This window comes from Colletotrichum karsti (genome assembly GCF_011947395.1).
Source record: "Colletotrichum karsti strain CkLH20 chromosome Unknown Scaffold22, whole genome shotgun sequence".
In the NCBI taxonomy this organism is placed as follows: Eukaryota; Fungi; Ascomycota; class Sordariomycetes; order Glomerellales; family Glomerellaceae; genus Colletotrichum; species Colletotrichum karsti.
Genome location: NW_024065922.1, coordinates 222,027 through 242,369, shown reverse-complemented (window position 1 = coordinate 242,369; position 20,343 = coordinate 222,027). Strand labels below are relative to the sequence as shown.

The 20,343-nt window shown below is 54.0% G+C and overlaps 7 protein-coding genes across 7 annotated transcripts; 2 read left to right on the top strand and 5 right to left on the bottom strand.

Moving 5' to 3' along the window:
- Positions 1–1,210: 1,210 nt before the first annotated feature.
- CkaCkLH20_07118 (uncharacterized protein) lies at positions 1,211–4,028 on the bottom strand (the record flags this gene model as incomplete). Its single annotated transcript, XM_038889835.1, has 4 exons — positions 1,211–2,954; positions 3,015–3,043; positions 3,128–3,779; positions 3,832–4,028. 4 exons carry the CDS (start codon positions 4,026–4,028, stop codon positions 1,211–1,213), a joined length of 2,622 nt encoding a protein of 873 aa, XP_038744759.1.
- A 3,286-nt stretch (positions 4,029–7,314) lies between these two features.
- On the bottom strand, positions 7,315–8,892 carry CkaCkLH20_07117 (uncharacterized protein; the record flags this gene model as incomplete). Its single annotated transcript, XM_038889834.1, has 3 exons — positions 7,315–8,420; positions 8,471–8,775; positions 8,834–8,892. 3 exons carry the CDS (start codon positions 8,890–8,892, stop codon positions 7,315–7,317), a joined length of 1,470 nt encoding a protein of 489 aa, XP_038744758.1.
- Positions 8,893–10,011: 1,119 nt separating this feature from the next.
- On the top strand, positions 10,012–11,173 carry CkaCkLH20_07116 (uncharacterized protein; the record flags this gene model as incomplete). The annotated part of the gene is made up of 3 exons (XM_038889833.1): positions 10,012–10,382; positions 10,442–10,970; positions 11,024–11,173. The coding sequence occupies 3 exons, from the start codon at positions 10,012–10,014 to the stop codon at positions 11,171–11,173; spliced, it is 1,050 nt and encodes a 349-aa protein (XP_038744757.1).
- Positions 11,174–11,396: 223 nt separating this feature from the next.
- Positions 11,397–12,389, bottom strand: CkaCkLH20_07115 (NAD dependent epimerase/dehydratase; the record flags this gene model as incomplete). The annotated part of the gene is made up of 1 exon (XM_038889832.1): positions 11,397–12,389. The coding sequence occupies one exon, from the start codon at positions 12,387–12,389 to the stop codon at positions 11,397–11,399; it is 993 nt and encodes a 330-aa protein (XP_038744756.1).
- Positions 12,390–13,218: 829 nt separating this feature from the next.
- On the bottom strand, positions 13,219–15,027 carry CkaCkLH20_07114 (sugar transporter; the record flags this gene model as incomplete). The annotated part of the gene is made up of 6 exons (XM_038889831.1): positions 13,219–13,392; positions 13,443–13,512; positions 13,572–14,592; positions 14,647–14,757; positions 14,824–14,904; positions 14,958–15,027. 6 exons carry the CDS (start codon positions 15,025–15,027, stop codon positions 13,219–13,221), a joined length of 1,527 nt encoding a protein of 508 aa, XP_038744755.1.
- A 613-nt stretch (positions 15,028–15,640) lies between these two features.
- CkaCkLH20_07113 (alpha-rhamnosidase) lies at positions 15,641–18,388 on the top strand (the record flags this gene model as incomplete). The annotated part of the gene is made up of 1 exon (XM_038889830.1): positions 15,641–18,388. One exon carries the CDS (start codon positions 15,641–15,643, stop codon positions 18,386–18,388), a length of 2,748 nt encoding a protein of 915 aa, XP_038744754.1.
- Positions 18,389–18,613: 225 nt separating this feature from the next.
- CkaCkLH20_07112 (cytochrome P450) lies at positions 18,614–19,935 on the bottom strand (the record flags this gene model as incomplete). Its single annotated transcript, XM_038889829.1, has 5 exons — positions 18,614–18,794; positions 18,857–19,023; positions 19,074–19,181; positions 19,237–19,536; positions 19,591–19,935. The coding sequence occupies 5 exons, from the start codon at positions 19,933–19,935 to the stop codon at positions 18,614–18,616; spliced, it is 1,101 nt and encodes a 366-aa protein (XP_038744753.1).
- Positions 19,936–20,343: the final 408 nt, after the last annotated feature.

Genomic DNA, 20,343 nt, shown 5'->3' with positions numbered 1-20,343 from the left:
AACCACTCCGAACTGACAGCCAGAGGTGCCGGCTGAGGTAATGAACAACAAATAGAAAGAACTGCCACGAAACAATAGGACGGCAGATGCGGGGGCGGCGAAGATCTCCTCTTTTGCCGTCCGTCTGGTTGCTCGTTCGGCGTAATCGCAGGTGCAGGTGCAAAGTGTCGCTTTCCCTTACGCAGCGCTGACTGACTGTCGGCTGTCAATGTGTTCGGCAACTCGGGACCCTTGCTTTTCGATATTTTCTTAGGTCAAAAAAAAGGCAAAAGAACGGACAGTGACTTTTGTTGGATGAAAGCAACACTTTCTCGCAGCAAAACAGCAAAGCAGCAGCCTTACTCATCAGAAAATGCGCCCGATGACTGGACCACTTACCCACTTAAACCCGGCAGCAATTGGGGCACTCGGATCACCGCGCTAGTGCCCGATTAGGGATAGTCAGCCTCGCCTGCCAAGATCATCACGACTTCTGCACCCCACTTTTACCTGATATTCCAGACCTTTTCTGTTTCCCTTTTTCTCACTGGCTGAAATGCTGCTTACATACGCAGGCACTGGTTGGCTGGATTCAAGCACAGACCGGCTTTAATTGGTGACTGCCGACAAAGTGGAATCGGCGTTAAGGTGGGCGCGCGGAAACAGTTCCGATGGGCCTTCGGTGAGGTCCCAGGTCAGCCAATATTGGCCCACTGGTTGGTTCCAGAAGACACCGGGAAGATGCGTATCCGTATGCTTTACTCCTGTCGCTATCTCGATTACTTCGTCTCAGAAGCTGAACTCTGAAGTGAAAAATGGCGATGAAAATTGCTCGATTTCATGATCAACAAAGTCGCAGTCATCAACGTCATCTCACCATGTGCAAGGACCTGACGTTTTTCTGAGCGCGGAACAGTGGTCCTGTTGCGTCACTGTTGCGAGTCAGTCACCATCTCATCCCTGATTTGAGCCTCTCTATCGTGTTGGTTAAATAAAGATTGTCGATAACGATCGTGAAACAATTTTCTCCCTGGCACGGATGAACGATGTTGCGCCTTCTCGGTCGACAGGAGCAAACCTTCACAGCCGAGGTCATCAGGTTTTCAGGGGCTGACACATCGCGAACCTCAGGCATGGCCAAAACGTACGATCATGGTTGAACTGGAAGAAATATCGATTAAGACTACTGACTAAAGCACCGTCCTATCCATCGGGCGCATTATTGTAATATCTAGAGCGACGCACTCAGGGGCAGGTCTCGAGATGAGCTTCCCACCCACACCTTCTTCGGGTACTGGCTAATCACCCAGTTCTGGCTCGCCGTGTCCCAGTTGCTCAGGTCACGTCTGGTAATTTCCGCCGTGAAGGTGGCAGATGCGCCGGGCGCGATCGGGATGCGCTCGAAACCACGCAGCACCTTGACCGGGTCCTCCGGGCCGCCGAGAGAGACGTACAGCTGCGCGACCTCATCGCCGGCAACGTCGCCCTTGTTGGTCACCGTAGCAGTAACGGTGTAGAGAATGTCCCAAAGTTGAGGGTTTCCACCGGGGCTGCCAGAGGCGGGGTGCTTGGGCTGCGGGCTGCTCTCCAGAGCCTTGGGCGGCAGGAACTCCTCGGCAGTCTGGCCGAAGTGAGGATCACCAGAGGCCTCGCGAGCATCCGAGACGTTGAGCCACGGGTAGATGAACTTGTAGATGTAGCGAGCCTGGTCCTGGGGGAAGACGTAGTCCGCCAAGTTGGTGCTGTGGTTACCAAACGTGGGAGCGGCGGCCGTCTCGCCAGTCGTCGGCCTGTACTCTCCTGCATCCCTCTTGTTGACGACCAGGTTCGAGTACTCGAACTTGGTGTATGAGAGACCAAAGCCGAAGGGGTAGATCGGGGCAGCGCTAGAGGAGTTCTGGTAGGTTCCGTTGCCGCTGCCGCCCGATGTAGCACGATCAAAGAAGCGGTAGTCGATGAACACGCCCTCGGTGAAGTCGTCTTGAGGAGCACCCTCGCCGTTGTTAGGCTTGTACAAGACGTCGGCGCCGTAGCTCTCGCGCGTCGGGCCCCAGCTGAAGGGTGACTTGGCACCGGGGTTGACATCGCCATAGAGGACGTCCGTGATCGAGTTGCCAGACTCCTGTCCAGGAAGGCCAGCCCAGAGAATGGCGGTGATGTTGGGATTATTGTACCAGTCCGTCACCAGCACAGGGCCAACAGAGTGGATCACAACGATTGTGTTGTTGGACACGGAGGACACGTTCTTGATCAGCTCGTCTCCAGAGTTCCAGAGAGTCAGGTTCTGGCGGTCACCCTCGTTGCCGCCGACGTTGATGTAGCCCTCACCGGAGTTGGCGTTGACGAAGACAATGGTCGTGGCATCGGCTTGTGAGACAAGCGCCTTGGTAGCAGCGGAGTCGTAGTTGCTGAGAATGCTCTCGTAGCGGGTGCCATCATCGAGCGCGCGCCTCTGCAGGGCCTGGTCAGGGGTCACGAGGTAGGGGTAGTTAGAGCTACCCGATCCCCAGGCAGCGCCTAGGGTACCCTCGTTGCAGCCGCGGTCAGAGCAGCCGTTGGGTCCGGCAGGGTTCGAGCCAGCATCCTCTCCGATAACAGCCAAGAACTTGGGCTTCTTCAAAGGAAGAGCACCCTCGTTCTTGAGAAGTACTGTAGCCTTGGCGCCGATCTCACGGATCAGGTTGGAGTGCTCCTTGCCCTTGCGAACGTCGACGTGTTGGTTGATCGTCTGGACATTCTCCTTGGCATAGTACTGGAGAGGGCCAACAGTGTCCAAAGTCCAGGAGGAGAAGTTGATATCAGGCTGCTGGTCCACCTTCATGCCAACCTTGAAGAAGGCGGCCATGATGCGGAGGGCCATGTCGTCAAGTCGGTACTCGGGGACGGTGCCGTTGAGGACAGCGATGGTGAGGTTGGTGCCCCAGAAGGTCTGTCCAGTGTTGAAAAGTGTGTCACCGGGCATGCTCATATCCAATCTGTATCAAGGTGTTAGCTTGAATCGAGTCTTTCCAAATGAAACGGGCAAATGTACATACCCAGCAACTGCAGTGGCGGCACCAGCGTGCTATGTGAAGGTCAGCTTTTTCCCGTAGTGTTGAATGACAACCAGAACTATTCCGACGTCGTTAGATCGGGCGTGTGTTCTTACCTGAGCCTGCCAGTCACTCATGACGAATCCAGGGAAGCTCAATTCTTCCTTCAAAAGACCGTTGATGAGCTTGGAGTTCTGGCAACCGTACGAGTTGTTGACCTGGTTGTAAGAGCACATGATGGACCCAACACCGGCGCGAATAGCGTCGGCAAAGGGCCACATGTAAAGCTCGTGCATAGTCTTATCGTCAATGTTGGAAGAGAGCGATTCAGTAACGTTGTAGCCGTAGCCGATAGCTTCGGGTGCTTGTCTGAAGTGCTCTTGTTCGTTGCCGACAAAGTGCTTGGCGCAGGCGATAGCACCGGCGTCCTGAATACCCTTGACACTCTCGGCCATGAAAACACCAGTCAGGTACGGGTCGACCGAGAAACCCTCCCAGTTGCGACCGCCTGCCGGAGCGCGACCAATAGGTCCAGCGACAGGAGCCAGGACAACGTCGACACCCTTGGCTCTCTGCTCGGCGCCGATGGCCTCGGCTCTGCGGTAGACCAGTCGTCGGTCCCAGGTTGCGGCGACGGTCTGTCCGGAAGGGAAAACGGAGTTGTAATCGCTGAATCGGATACCGACGGGGCCGTCCTGCATGCAAAGACCACGCAGACCAAGTCGGGGAACTGCGCCAACATTGCCGACACAAACATCTCCCTGCCATCTGGTGACATGTAAGTTAGAAAGTTTAGTCTGAGAGACCGCCAATTGCTTACCCGACACCGGTAGTCAAATTGACCTTCTCGAGAAGAGTCAATTGGGAGACGAAGTCCTTGGCTTTTGCGTAGGCATCAGCCCAGCCTTCGGTATTGGGGTCCAGCCATGGTGATGGGTAGACAGGCGGGGAGTACGCAAGGTCGCGCTTACACGGCGTTGTTAGCCCAAGGAACGGGAGAACAGATCCGAAGCGCATGACCAGAGTGGGAATAAGAAAAGGGACTAATCAAGAGAGAATCCAAAGCAAAAGACTTGAAAAATGCAGATCTGAAAGCAGTAAAAGACTCGCGATCCCGATTGACCGCGCCAATGACGATACTAGCCGATTGATGTCTTGAATTTAGGAAAGCAACATCTCCCAGTGACACAAGTCTTGTTTGAATTACAGCAATATGAGCCTAATGGCCCCGACACGGCAGCAACATACCTTGTGCAACTTTACTTCAGGCGTCACGGCAGCGGCAACGTGGTCAGCTGCCGCCAACAGCGCAACAGCCACAGCTTGTGTTCTCATCGTGGTTCCCAGCAGATATCGACTGCCGTCTCAGCTGGTGTTGTACGGGTAGGAGCTGAAGAGAGCGTCAAGTTCGAGTGAAGAATCAGGCAGTGACACGACGTCAATGGCACTGATATGAGGCAGGATCGTTCGATCTAGCCGGAGACGACAAGCAGCAGGCACGAATAAACGTCTGCGGTGAAGGGGTCGACTCGTAGGAAGGAAGCACGGTACCTTGACCAGCAGATTGGACGAAAATGTGCGCGGGTGCGGCTACTTTAATGTTGGTTGACAGCAGCCGGGATGGGCGTCTGGGGTAGCTCCGTGACGAGAGTTCCCTCCCAGTCTTTCCCTCATCCAGCAAGCACAACGTGGTGAGGGTAGCTCGACGGGTTGGCAAGCTGTGTTGATCTGACCCTGGCCTGATGATGCAACAAGGTTTCCCTGCTTAGAAGCTGGCAAGATGGGACCGGCTCTGTGGGCAATATGCAGTAGCACGTTGGATGAGTGCTACCCCACCACTTCGCAGATGAAGGCGGCTGGGACTGGGACTGGAATGAAAAGTATCCCACCGCTTCTTGAGTAAGTCAAGACTGCGCGCGAGCCAATGCGTGTCGTGGTCTTGGAAGTGTTATTTGATATGAGGGGCAAGCTGCGGGCGACTGAAAAGATGAACTGTCAAGCGTGGTCAGACGAGTTGGAGATGGAGGGTCGTCTGCAAGCTGGACTGGAATAACTGTAGTTGGAGGTGCTCTTTTCGACTGAAGAAGAGTTTGGAGCAAAGATCAAAAGTCCTCCAGTCTGGGGTACCCGTTGCCGTTCACGCCGGCCCCAATTCAGGAGAGGCGAGGGGTGACTGGACCGCCAGGCCCCAAGCTGCAAATGCTATGTCATGACGAAAAAGGGCCGATCATTCAGTGGGCGATGACGGGCAGCGCGAGCCCAGTTGGACGGGCCGGGCGAGGTCAAGTGAGCAGCCATTGGTTCATTGAACCTGAGTGTTATGTCTTTGCAGGGGAAAGCTGGGCGTAGTTGTCGTTGGCACCAGTAGTGCTGGGTTCGGGTGAGTGAGGCGATGAGTTGGTTGTAGTGGTAATGGTGGTGGTGTTGGACATGGAGGTGGCCAAGACACTGGAAAGATGGAGAGAAAGACGGACGGATACGGGGAAGGGGCCGGGGTACGTACCGAAAAGCCAAATCGGAACCGGTGGGGAAGTGGGGCCCCTTTTTAGGTAGCAAGAAACATGGAAGAAGGAACGACGGGGAAATTGGCCTTCGAGGCTCTTGATTGGCAAGAACAGGAGAGAGCCTGGCAATCCTGACCGGCACTGATTCGAGATGTCTTGTTTGTTAGGACTCAGGCTCAGGAAAGAGGCAATGTTGCCGCGGGGAAACATGGCTTTACGCGGAAAGCTAGGTGTGGCTGCATGTATCTCGGTAGTACCTTCCACACTAACATGTTTCTGGCCCAGAGGCGCTCTCGGATGACCAGTTGAGGGGGAAAAGAAGCAGCACCTATTCACTGGTGTTTTCGTGGTGGCGCTACGCCGTCCCGCTGTTGGCTCACCTTCTCTTCGCCTCTCATCTCATAATTCTCGTGAGCTCATATGAGGAACAGTTCATGACCGCCATCGCTTGGCTCATATGCAGCAGCGTTACATCCGTGGTTAACCCGCGCTCTCAAGGTCCATCTCACCTCACGCCATGAAAAAGAAGCCGTCGGGCAATCGCCCAGAGCCGGCATTGGCATTGTCGACACTTACCAAGAACGCCGCAGATCGGAATAAACGCTCCCCCACACACACCCTCGGCACTTGTCTCGCTGCTTGGCGAAAAAAGCCTTCGTGTCCGGAAAATGTTTTGTAAACATTTCTTGCAACAATCTGAATAATGTCACCTTGCCGGGATGGCTGCGCAAAACTTTCACATAAACTCAAAAGCCTCAAAACCACCCGTTCCTGAATCGTTCATTTGTTAGATGGCCCTTTTAATATCCATCTCATCTCACCGGCCAACCTTTACCATGTATGCTTAAGTACAGCCTCCATTTCATCTCAACTTTTCAATTGACATAAAACCCTCGCTCAAAACCGTAAAATGATTCTTATTCACGAGCACACTAATCATTTCACGACGCCATGCCCGAGCCTAGCTCATCCCCGCCTCTTGGCCGCAGCACTTTTGCGCAACCACTTTTTTCTTTCCTTCTCCATCTCCCCCGCATTTTAACCCGCACATTTCCATCGGTCCCTTGTCCTACCCCTCATTCTCCTTCCCCGGCCTTCTCTCCATGATGAAAAACGGACCACTGAGAAGGAGATCCGGCCAGCCCGCATCGCCCATTCACGAATCACCGAGCTGCCCGTCGCCAAGCGGCGGGACCTCCGACCTTTTCGGCCCGTTTGCTTGATATTGGAGAAGCTTCATCGCTGCATCTCTCGAGAGGGGAGTCCGAAGAGAATGAATGACCAAGGCTGCGTGGCTGCCAGGCCGGGCTAGACCGCATCAAAGTCTGGTCTGACGTACATTTGCGGCAGGCAGAGCAGGTAACGTTCCAATGGCTGTCTAAGGTCTCTGTCAAACTTGGGACGGACAAGCCCAAAGACGTCGGTTCATGTGCCAAACCATTATTGGTTGGGTCATTACTTGCGTAGCTGGGTTCGGTGAACGACGAGATAGGAAAGAAGCTTACTGCTGGGCTAAAGTTTGTCTCCGTTTCTCGACCGCATTACACTCCGTGATTTGTGGTGTAGAAGACGTGAAATTATGCTTGTATCTGCTTCAGCAAGATCGCTTGCCCACATGAGCCATGAACGCCACATGCGCAACCGTTGCCCAAGTTCCAACGCCAGTCCTGAACGCCGCACCTGGCCACGCCCCACGAGTCAAGAAAACGGCCCGAAGAGAGTCCCCATCCGTCCCCATCTGTCTCCATAACCCGGCCCTGCGTTCCGACAAAAGAACATCTCAAGATTGTCTTGATGTCTTAGTAGATGCCGGGCAGGATTCTCCACCTGACAATCTTCTTGTACTTCTCCCAGTCCTCGCCGTACTTGCGCGCGCACTTCTCGTCGTCGCGGCGGTCGCGGTGAATCAGCAGAATCGCAAAGTAGAGGATGTAGAAGTAGGTGAAGGGAATTCCCCATCCACGCGCGTCACCCTGGATAACCTCACGACCATCAGCCATCTTAAAGGCTCCTGCGACACCAGACGCCACGAAATCACTTCCAGCGGAGACGATCTTGTATCCTGCCATGCCGGTGGGCAAGCTGTAAGGCCACGCCTGCAGCCAGTCGCCCAGGTAGTTGATGTGTCTCGCGACTCCCCACCAGCCAGTGATCAGAAGACGAGTGCCGGCCTTGGTCTCGATGTACTTCAGATGGGCAACGCTCGGGTCGTTGGGGTTGTTGCGGAACGCATTCTTCTGGCTGTTGGACGCGCGGAAGATGAAGAACGCGACACCGATAACGCTGAAAATTCCAGCCATGCCGAGAGGGCTGACCGAGACGGGATACGCGGCCAGGTACTTGGTTTGGAGCGAGTACATGAAGGGGAGCCACGCAACATCGCCAAAAGCCAGCATGAAACCAAAGCCGTCGGTGATGATGTCGATGGTAGTCAGGATCGCAGGCTCGTTGTACCAGCAATCAATGACGTAAATGGTCTGAACGACGGAAGTGAAGACGATGCTGTTGGTGACGAAGCCGTAAGTGCGGTACTGTTGGGCCATCCAAGCAAAGTTGACCAGAGACCAGCCGAGCAGACCGGGTCGAACTTCCATGAACTCCTTGATATCGATCTCGCCAATGATGGGAATGGTAACGCGGGGGTTCAACTCTCGTCCGATGAACCAGTCGTACACCAGGTTACCGGTGTGCCCACCCTCAGCCAGCTCGCGGTTCTCCTTGTTGCCAGGCTTCACGCTGAAGCTGCGCACATAGACGAATGTGGCTGTACCGAAGGCAACCAGCATATTGGCAGTGACGACTTGGATGTAGTTGTCGGTAATGAACGTCCATACAGGGAACTCAGCGCCCTGGGCAACGGTGCCAGCAAGGCAGAGGGTCAAGATGAACATGCCAGAGGCAAACGCTTATTCTGTCAGTAACGGAAGAGGTCCATGATGTGACAGCTGTACATACAGTTGAAGCGGTACTTGAGCTTGCCGCCAGAGGCAAGCTGGACGCCCTCAACCTCAGTGCCGGGCAGGAAACGGTACAGGAGCGCATTGAAGAAGTAGTATCCCAGGACAATGCCGGTAACCTTTGTACTGCCAAGGCCCCAGACACCCTCCTGAGGCCAGCCGACTTCGCGCTTGAGTTGTTCAAGGGTCAAGTTCTTGGGGTCGAGAAGGGACGGCGCGGGGCACCCGGAGATGTCGTTGCAGGCGAAAGCAAAAACGTAGACGAGAACGGGGAGGATGATTGAAATGCCAAAAGTTCCGATACTGCAGACAGCAATTAGTAAGTACGATAGCAGGATTCAATTGAAAGCGGGATACACACGGTCCTCCAAAGTGGTAGCCATGAGGCTGTTGGGCCGCGTCTTGCGTCGACTTGGCCATCGTGAAATTGCTGGCAGGAAGACGCGTCGCGTGTTTTGTTTTGTGTGCAATTATCCAGCAACAATAAATGTTCGAAGGTCGCGGGAATGTCGCTATATGTAGTCTGCCCGTCGACGTGGGAATACGAAGACGAAGTTTCGACAAGATGTCCACGTCGAATCCTCGTCGTCAAGGAGGCTGTGAATGGAGGCTATAGATGACTTGCGCCGGAACTCAGGGATTCCGGGTGACCTCATGGGCGGGTTCACGAAGGTCGATGACGCTACTAGGGCCTTAGCTTGGTCTGATTGGATCCCGCGCGGCTTCGAGAATGAAACGGTGGGATGCGCCCCCGGAGGAATGGTTCCACCGAGGGGCACGGCTTCCGGGAGGACATGCAAAAGCATCGGACGATATGAAGTTTAGATGCCCGGTTGAGGTTCAATTCGGAGGGATCTTTGTGCTCTGTTCCTGAGCGCTGCGCATGAGGTTAGAAAGTCATTTTCTTCAACGTGATTCGACAATGGCTGGAAGGATCGCGATGAGATCTCGCTGCCGTCTGACTTACAGCAATCCACCGGTGTACGTACCTCAAGCGATAAGGAGCTCCCATTCTTATCGCGGCCATCGGTGGTTGCCAAGTGCCGTTTCTGAGAGGTGCACTCGTGCTTACCAAAGCATCAGCTCGAGTTCTTATGTAATCAGGTCACTGCTACACGTGATCCTGCCGAGACGGGCGCGGAAAATGAAGCGCACCTCACTGAATGCAGCCTGGCCGGGTGCTGCAAGGAGCGCCTGTCCACCAATCAATGCACCCCTTCCCGTCACTCCCGTCCCATCAGCATCTCCCTGTGAAAGGCTGACGAATGACCAAGTGGCTTCCAATACGGCATTTCCCCCCCGAACTGTCCTGCCAATCGCCCCCTTCGACCACGTTTACAAGATTCTGGTCGAATTGTAAAGACATAGCTGCATCTTTCGCTTCAGTTTCCATTATTGAGCCTTTCATTCACCGGCAATTGATGTTCTAGTCTCTCTCCGACCAAAGTTCCGCTGCGATCCGAAGCGCATACGCCCGCGCTCACGACCATTCCAATCGCTGCCTGGACCCCTTATTCGATACTAAGCCGACTCAGAACCATGCGTTTCTTACATTCCTCCAATTTTCTCTTGCTCCTCGCAGCAGCTGCGACAGCGACCGCCGCCGATACCTCGACCACCTCGACTACAACGAGCGTGCCGGCATGCACGGCAGCTTCGAAGAGCGGATCCGGAGGGCCCTTCTACGACCTGCGTCCAGACATCGCAGTCAAGGCTGAGGATGGCAAGTCATCCAAGGGATCCGTCACGACAGACTACCACGCTAGAGGCTGGGACTATGGCAAGAACTTCACTCTGAACATCTGCGCGCCTGTCATCGACTCCGTCGAAGATGTGGTGGGGTTGCGCCCTGGCGAGTCCAAGAACGTCAGCGCATACTACAGATATAAAACCGAGATCTTCTCCATCGGGTTCGTCATTCTCTTCGCGAGCAACTCAATACTCTAAGGCTAACCAAGGCGCGTAATAGTCAGACAAATATGGATATCCAGACTCGCGGGCGCATTCTGGTTCTCCAGTACAAGAACGGCTCTCCATGCGGCGAAAGCAAGTCGAAGAGATCGATGACCCACGACGGCGCTTCCTACAACAGGTACACCGACGACGAAGACAGGACGCTCATTGCGGCATCGGGCGATGGCAAGAAGACGATTTCCGTCGAGAAAGACGATACAACGACTCGTCGCAAGTCTGCGACCATCTCCTTCCACTGCGACACGGAGCAGGTTGGTGGAGCAGCCCACATTTCTTTCGTCGGCTCAGATCCCGATGATTGCGCCTACTTCTTCGAGGCTCGTTCCCAGCACGCCTGTCCGAGAGCCGAGCCCCACCAGCCCGGCAGCGTTGGTCCCGGAAGTGTCTTTGCTATCATCTTCGTCATCGCCGTGATGGTCTACTTTGGCGGAGGCGTGTTCTATCAGCGGACTGTCGCCCACGCCCGTGGCTGGCGGCAGCTGCCTAACTACAGTCTCTGGGCCGGCATTTGGGGGTTTGTCAGTGTAAGCTGAGACCAAAGATGACGCTGTTAGACGCGAAGCTAATCTCGTGCCAGGATATGTTCGTCATTGCGACGTCGTCGTGTGCCCAGCTTCTGCCTGGGAGGCGCGGCTACCGTCACCTCTCTGGGTCACCTAGCAGAGGACGCAACCGCGAAGACGAGAATCGGTTGATAGACCAGCTCGACGAGGAGTGGGATGACTAGGCATCGTGGAGTGTACCAAAGCATTTGCGGTTTTGCTGTTTTCTTTTCCGTCGCTGTGAGTTGGGCATGAGATTTCTTTCAGGGGATGAACGTGAGTCGCAGGCAACCACCCTAGATACCCCGTGTGACAACAAAATGCATAGACGATTTATGGTTTTTACTCTGCAGTCCCACAGTATTGTTCTTCAATAGCTATCTTTGATGTGACCGGTCATTATTTATACTATAGGCCAGAACGAAGTCGATCGGCGAAATCCTTTACTGTGGTCACGATATCCGCGTCTTGGGCTAAGCCGAGCTGAAGCGCCTTCGAAACGTCAAAAAGCGCCGGCCAACTTCCAACGATGGCCTCGATCTGCGGGTCTCTTTGCTCAGTAACCTTAGCCCGAGCCTCTGGCCCTCCAACAACCTCCAATGCATTGAGGATATCCGCGACTGTCACAGTGATACCCGGCAGGTTCACAACCCTCGACAGTCCAAAGTTCTCCCGCGGGGTGTCCTTGATAGCAACCAAATTGGCAACAACCGTCCTCGGCGAGCAAATCCACATAGGGAGCTCGGGTCCCACAGGCAAAATGTTCTGCTCGCCCTTGAGAGACTCCCTCACGATCCCCGACGCAAACGACGAGGCGGCGGCGCTCGGCGCTCCCGGACGGACGATGATGGTCGGTAATCTCACGATTCTGCCGTCGATAAGCCCACGGCGTGAGTAATCCCCGACTAGGGTTTCGACAATGAGCTTTTCTGCGCCGTACGAGGACTGGGGTGTAGGGCACGTCGTTTCGGTGACTACTTGTCCCCCAACCGGTCCGTAAACAGCCAACGAGCTGGGGAAGACCACAACCGTCCCGCGATGAGGCGAGGTCGTCTGGCGAATGGCGTCAAGGATGTACCGATGGCTGTCGAGGTTCACCCGGAGACCGAGGTCGAGGTTCGCCTCGGCGCCACCCGACATGATGCCGTGCAGGAGGTACATCGCATTGAAGCGGGAGTGATGCGTAAGTAGTTCTGCCACGGCATCGGGAGATGTGAGGTCCGTCTGCAGCGCAGTGATTCGTGATGCAGCGTCAGGGATGACGGAGGAAGGGGGGATTGCTGGAGTGGTGATGTCGGTGATTGTGAGGTGAATTGTGGGCGAGGATAGCAGGAGAGCGACTGTCAGCTCTTGGCCTATAAAGCCGGCCGCGCCGGTGATGAGGATGTGGTTTGCTTCCATGTTTGAGAGTGAATGAGCTTTGCAATGAGAGTATGCAGCTGCAATGTGTAGGGCGGTATTGTGCGGATGGTATGTGAGGGTCTTAGAGGGTATGACGTAGGTGTTACATGAACGGACGGCATTCAAGTGGGAGTCTTGAACTTGCAGACCAGGGCTGAAGATATGATAATAAAGACGACTTTTGAGGCTGAGAAACACTGTATCTCACGATCATAACCCTCATTACGTGACTGCTCGCTCTTAACTACGATCGGCCATCAAGTCCGATTCTCGGCTTTCTCTCCGATGTGGCTCGGACTTGTGGCTATCTACGCCTCACTTGGAATGATGTTCCAGAAGGAGGTTCGGAGAATATCGACCGAGGGGGTGACGGCGGCGCGTCGCTAGGGGGAGCTTTGTGACTCCCCCGAATTGATCCATCGATTCGTCCGGGGAAGCCTGGCGCTTGTCCGGGTCACCTCTCGGGTAGAAGACCGTTGACCCCGCGAGTCCCACGGCCCCACACCGGCATGGGTATCCATTCTGGATACTGCGGGGAGTATCGGGGGCCGAAGCACTCCCCTAGCTTTCGCTGTTCTCGGTATCACCACAGGCGAGCAAGCGACATAACATCATAAGGAACGGACGATAGTTGTACAAAACGACGCCGAACCTTTGACCCAAGAGACGCCTCGGGTGGATGGCTGACGAAGTCTCAAACGCGGTTCAGTGTCTTTAGACCGATGACGGGCACTGAGCGGAGTTTCGGATGGCTGCCAAGTACTTTGCATATTGATGTGCTTGAAGGTCTATCGTAGTCTTGTGGTTACATTATCTACCATCGCTCAATTTAGACGCGATTTGGCACATCTTCATCCCGAGTGTCCGGCTGTCGCTCAGAGAACTCGTGGAACTCAGTTTCAGGCCCAATCCCGTTCTTGGCATCTACATCAAGCTCGCCGAGACGATTCGTCGCCAGATCATCTCCGAATAACTCTGCAATCTCTTCGAGGGATTTTCCAGACTGCGTCTCGTCAGAATACAGCTGTTTTGGCAGTCATGGAAGGAACGTACCGTCTCGGGGAGGAAGAAGAAATAGAAAACAGCAGCAGCTAGGTTGGTCGCAATGAAAAGGGAGTAATATCTGCGGGATACTGGTAAGCATTTCCAACGGGAGTGATCATGAGGCCTGGAGAAACAAACCTCCAGCTGACGTTGGCGATGGCAAGAGGGGTGATCTGCGAGAGAACAATGGCAGTTACCGACTTCGCAGCCACCGCAAACGCGAGGCCCTTTGTTCGCAGGAAGAATGGGAACAGCTCTGAGGGAACAACCCAAATCATGGCATTGAAGAAGATGGCGTAGCACATGGAGTAGAGGAAGATTGCTGCGATGGCGGCTCGGGCTCCTGCGGCATTCTCATTGTCCTGGGTGCCGTAGACCGCACTCAAGGCCATGCAGAGAGCAATCATGACACTCAGAACCAAAGATCCGCTCCAAAGCGTACGCGTTCGTGGCCAGCGGTCTGCTACGACGACGAGGTAGATGACCTGGCCAATGATACCCATCATACCGTATGCACCGCTAATCAGAAGAGCAGTGCGGCCGGTGAAGCCAACCGTGGCATAGAAGATGTTTTGGAAGTTCTGAATGACCGACGAACCGCTGAGTTGACCCATGGTGACGATGAAAGCAGCCGTAAGAGTACGCCGGATGTACTTTCGTGAGAACATCTGTCCCATGGCTGCGATCCAGCCCATGTTGCCTTGTTGCTTTTCCATGAGAATTTGCTCTCTGATCTGGATGAGTTCTCGGCCGACCAAGTCGTCGTTGTCGGCCGCACCGTGGAGGCTTGCCAACACAGTCTTGGCTTCTTCGTACCGGTCGCGGAGAATCAACCAACGGGGCGAGAAGGGCACGAAGAAGACCATGACCGAGAGCACGACCGGGATGGGGAGCTGCATTGCCAGTGGAATCCGCCATTGGCCGTCTCCCGAGGCGAATGCACCAGCGAAACCAACCCAGTTTGCGAGCCCGAAGCCGCACGCTATCATCATGCCCTGGAGACCGACGAGGAGACCACGTCGAGCGGGTGGTGCAACTTCGGCGAGGTAGATGGGGACGACGGAAAGGAGCTCTCCGCAACCTATGCCTGCAATCAGACGTCCGGCAATCATCATACCGACTTCCATCGCGGCACATTGGAGGACGGAGCCAATAATGGCTAAATCTTCTTGTCAGCGTTTTCAAAATCATGCCTTGGAATACAAGGACTAACTCAAAATCGATGCGAAGAGAATCGTGTACTTTCGACTGAACTTATCCGCAAGGTAACCGCAGGTCATACCGCCGATGGCCTGGCCTGCGTTATAGACGGAGACGATGGCGCCTGTACAACGATGAGATTAGCATGGATCAGTGGAGGCAAACCAAGCGTACTGGCTTACGGTCTTACCTGTATAAGCGGTGTTGACCATCGAAGGTCCATACATTTTAAGCTTAAAGCTATCATGGCCAAATGTTGTGGCAATGATCCCTAGGCAGACCGTCAGTCAACATTGCAAAATCAAGTCGAGATCATTGCCATACCAGAGTCGAAACCGTAGATGAAGCCGCCCTGCGCAGCGACAAGCGCCACAGCGACGATGAGGAAGTTCATGCTGATAGGGACACCGGGTGTGGAGTAAAAGCACGTTTGGGGAACTGTGGTTCCATCATGCAAGTGGAAATCTGGGGTTATCTTATTTACAACTGTTTTGTTGCCTCCTTTGCTAGGTCCTCCTTCGGTACAAAGGTAGCCCGATGACCTCGGCAGTACAGGAGACCGATCCCAGAAACCTGGGATCGGGATTGCAAACCCATGCAAGAATCGTTCCATTATGTTGAGAGTCGATGTTAGGGGTGTCATAGAGTCGTAGCGAAGTCGTGGAGGCGAGTTCGTGCTCCTGCGGGGGAGGCGGTAACTCCGCATCTGGTGGTCTTGCGATCCTTCGAGACGCCCGCATGAGCTCCGGTTGCTTGTTGATCGGCATGAACCCTTGGCATTTGCGGAAAGAAGACCGCCTTTGAAATGATTAGAAACTTACAGACTTCTTTGCTTCGAAACGCGATGTCTCGCACCGAGAACACCCCGACTCGGTCACCATTAGGCCGGAACGGTCAGATCGTGACGAGACGTATTGACTGATCTAGTAGTATTTCATTCGCGTAACCCTATTGAGTCCAAGCATCATTCTTAGACTCCTCACTAGTATCGATCGAAGCTCCCAATCATGACTTCACCTACCGTTACCAAGCCGGTGTTCGAGCACCATCACAGTGGCCTCGGGGTGGAATACTCCAGACCCAGAATCTCATGGCGATTCGAGGCGAGTGAGTCCACCATTGCTGACTGGCTTCAAACTGCGTACGAACTCGAAGTCATTTTCGCTTCCGACAACAAACCCCGGACCTTCCGAGAAACGAGTGACCAGTCCGTTCTGGTACCATGGCCTGCCAGAGATCTTGCCTCACGAGAATCCGCCTCAGTTCGTGTCCGAGTTTACGGAAAGAGCCTCTCGAACGATACATACAAGACCGAAGAGCCAAGCAAATGGTCGGCGTCAGCGACTGTGGAAGCTGCTTTGCTTCAGCCGAAGGACTTCCAAGCAAACTTCATCACGTCGGCCGAGCAAATTGGTCCTCGCGGTCCCTTGAGACCCATCAGATTCCGCAAGGAGTTTGTGCTCCCCGAAGATGTTGACCTCAGTTCGTCTTCGGCCCGGTTGTATATCACTTCCCTGGGTGTTTTCGAGGCAACTATCAACGGAAAGCCAGTGACGGACGAGTGCATGGCACCGGGATGGACGAGCTACCGACATCGACTGGTATACCGCATACTCGACGTCAAGAACCTTCTGTTACCTGGGCAGAAGAACACAATCTGTGTTGAAGTCGGTGAGGGGTGGTATGCTGGACGACTTGGCTTCAAGGGGGGCATCCGATTCAGATACGGTGATATCATCGGCCTCTTCGCACAACTGGAGGTCAGGGGCTCACCTTGCGAGCCCTGGGCACTGCTGTCGGATGGCACCTGGTCTTCCTCCCCAAGCGCGATCACGAACAGCGAGATATACGATGGTGAGACCTACGACTCGAGAGAAGAGACGGAGGGATGGAACCTCACGGACTCGAAGTGGTCCAGTGAAATTGGAACCAAGATACTACCCTGGCCGAAGGCAAAACTGGTGGCTCCCGATGCACCTCCTGTCCGAGTCACCGAAACGAAGCCTTGCATTAAGGTATTCCGAAGCGAGAGCAACAAAGTCATCCTCGACTTCGGGCAGAATCTGGTCGGAAAGCTTCTCATCAAATCTCTCAAGCTCGATGCCGGCGAGAAAGTCACATTCAGGCATGCAGAGGTCATGGAGAATGGCGAACTTGGAACAAGGCCCCTCAGAGATGCCAAGTGCTTCGATACCATCATCGGCTCAGGCAACGAGCTTCGAGACTGGACACCGAAGTTTACTTTTCACGGCTTCCGGTTTGTCCAGGTTGACGGCTGGCCTGGAGGTGCTCCCTCAGCCGGCGACATTGAGGCGCTTGTTATGCATACCGACATGAGGCGAAGAGGTTTCTTCGAGTGTTCCAATCCCCACGTCAACCAACTACATAAGAATGTTGTTTGGTCCATGAGAGGCAATTTCTTGTCTATCCCAACTGACTGCCCTCAAAGAGATGAAAGACTCGGCTGGACCGGCGACCTGCAAGTCTTCTGCCCCACAGCGACATTCCTGTACGACACGCTGGGAATACTTGGCAACTGGCTTCAAGACGTTGCGGCAGAACAGCTCGAAGAGGGCAAAGGAGGTATTCCGCCGTTGGTAGTACCCCTGGCCATCAGCCCCAACTGGCCGCACATCGCACAAGCTGTCTGGGACGACGTGACTGTCCTTGCTCCAAGCGTGCTATACCAGTACAGCTCCGACAAGGGCCTTCTTGAGCGCCAGTTCACAAGCATGCAAACCTGGCTGGATCAAGGAGTCGATCGCGCCCCTGACGGCCTCTGGAACCCAGACAAATGGCAACTGTCTGACTGGCTCGATCCTACAGCCCCTCCTGATGATCCTGGAAACGGTCGGACAGACAGTATTCTCGTTGCAAACGCGTATCTTGTTCACACAACTTTGGTGTTCTCTGGCCTATGTGCTGCCCTTGGACAGAATGATCTCGCTGCGAAGTACGCCGAGGATGCAGAACGACTGAAGAAGCTATTCCAACGGCGATACATCACGGCGGAAGGCAACCTGATGTCGAGCTCTCAGACCGGTCTGGGTCTTGCGTTCCAGTTCGACTTATACCCACATGATTCTCTTCAGCGTCAGACAGCTGCAAACGCTCTCGAAAAGCTCGTTCGCACGGCGCGCTTCCGCATAAGCACTGGGTTCGCCGGAACTCCGGTAATCTCACACGCACTCACTAAGATTGGTCGTCCTGAGCTGGCATACCGCATGCTTCTTGAGACCATGTGCCCGAGCTGGCTGTATGCGGTTGTGGCCATGGGCGCGACGACCATTTGGGAGCGCTGGGACAGCATGCTTCCGGATGGTCGTATCAACCCGGGCCAGATGACCAGCTTCAATCACTACGCGCTAGGTAGTGTGGCAGATTGGTTGCATGGATCCGTTGGAGGTATCTCGCCGCTTGAGCCGGGCTGGCGCGCGATCCGCGTGCGTCCTGTTCCCGGGGGTAACCTTACCAGCGCGCGTGTGTCTTTTGATGGACCCTACGGACTAGTTTCTTGCGAGTGGAAGTTGGAGGACGGCGTCTTCAGAATGAAGCTGGCTGTTCCGCCTAGTTGTTCGGCTTCTGTGACGCTGCCCTCGAAACTGAGGAAGGGTTTCGATGAGACTGATGAACCGATTCGCGTGGTCCAGTCTGGAGTTCACGACTTTGAATGTCCTTTCGATGCTGGAGAATGGCCGCCGAAGCCTCTTATCGCAGCGAATCAACCTATGCCGCCTGATACTATAGCGGCATAGGCTTTGACGCAATTATCACGGACGAATATTTCATATGACATATGACTGTAGATAATCGGTCACATGCAAGGGAGTGTGACAAGAGACTGGTGGGCAGTCTGCCGCTTCGTTTATGAATCAATGATTATTATGCTATGATTGTTACTGAATGCAGGGTTGTTGGGAATCTCCCGATGCGTCATCTAAAGGGAATCTTGTGGTATCATGTAATTCATGAGAATGTCATCATGTTTGATGTCCAAACCGCGGCGTCAGCTTGACCTTGAGATATCCCTCGTGGCCCTTCTTCGGGTACGTGTTCAGGTATCTATAACCCTCTGCGATATCAAGCTTTTCATCCCACAGCGAGATGTTGAAATTGTAAACCAGACTGGCAATGGCTTTGCGCAAAACCCTTTGGGCAATACTGCGGGTGAAGTGCACGTCAGCTTCAGAGAGAAATGGCGAATATTGATGAGAAAAGCTCACTGTTGGCCAAGACATGTTCGTGTTCCAGTTCCAAACGTGACCGTCTTGTTCCTGGCTTCCTTCGAGCTTTCACTAATCCCAAGCCATCTCTCGGGTATGAAGGAGTTCGGGTCGGGGTACAGCTCTGGGTCGTGCTCAAGAAGCCTCAAAGTGAAGCTCAGGCTTGTCTGTAGCAAGTCAGCAGCTATGATTTCTTAGAGACGCAACAAAAACTTACCATTGGGGGAATGACAGTTTCGTAGTAGTCAACCGGAGTACGACTCTGTCTTGGCTGGCGATGCCAACCCGGAGAGCTCAGTCGAGTTGACTCCTTGCACACCGCGTCCTGATTCGAGTCAGCATTATGGAAGCCACGAGTAGAGAGAAATGTAGACCCATACCAAGTACTTCAGATGAAGTAACCTCGGGTCTCTCCAGATACGGTGTCCGAACAGGCCGAGGTCAAGCGCATCCAGTTCGGACCTGATTCTCTTCACACAGTCGGGGTTTTGGACGAGATGGTGTACTAAGAATGTCAAGTTGCTGAGTAAAGATTCGTTTCCGATGAAGATTGCTTGAGATGACTCCTGTATCGTGAGAGTTTCGTTTCCGAGCTCCTTGAACATCCGGGACAGGATACCTTCGTGGCTGTTCTCATCGTCCCAGGACTTGACCATAGTCGTGACATGCTTAGACACAAGCTTTCATGTGTTAAAGATCCACTACCGGCCTCAATTGGGTTGCGAATTACTTACAGTATCGAGCCATCCAAGTGGCGAGTATGACCGTATAACTGGGAACGCGTCAAGGAGAAGCTTGACAGGAGGCATACACCTCAGTATGGTGGCCAGGTCGATAGCATTGAACGCTCGCGTCTTGTCATGAACAGTTTCCAGGTCGAATACCCTCAGAAACCCATAATTTTCCTCGACGAGATACGACACCATGACATCGTTGGTAAAGGCCCATAGGTAGTGCGTCAGATTGACGACATCCCCATTACCAGCAACATCGTTCAAGCGTAGGTAGAGTGACTCGAGATAGTTGTCGAGCGTGGAATTGTACTGGGTCAGTGTTTTTCCCGAGAAGATTGGTCTCATGGCTGCTGCTCTTTGGTTGTGCTTTGTCGGACTGGCCAAACCGCCAAGCAATGTGTTCAAAATGCCGTAGTAATTGTCACACTTCAGAAGATCGGGACGCTTGTGATACTCGAGACAGAACTTATGGTCATTGAAGTGCAATTCATTGGGACCGATTCGCACCATGGGCCCTGGAGTGACTGTCAGATCTTGTATACTTCTAGGTTATGAGTACAACTTGCCGTATCTCTCGTGAAGGGACTCAAGGTTCTCAAGCCAATCGTTCTTTATGAGAACGTGATAAGCCTCGTACAGCTTGGTAACACCTGCCAGTCTAGGACCAGGGAACTTTGACAAGGGGCAGAGAAGAGCTCGGTGAATGTATTTGGCGGCAAGATAGAAAATGATCGCGCACAAAGAGATCGATAG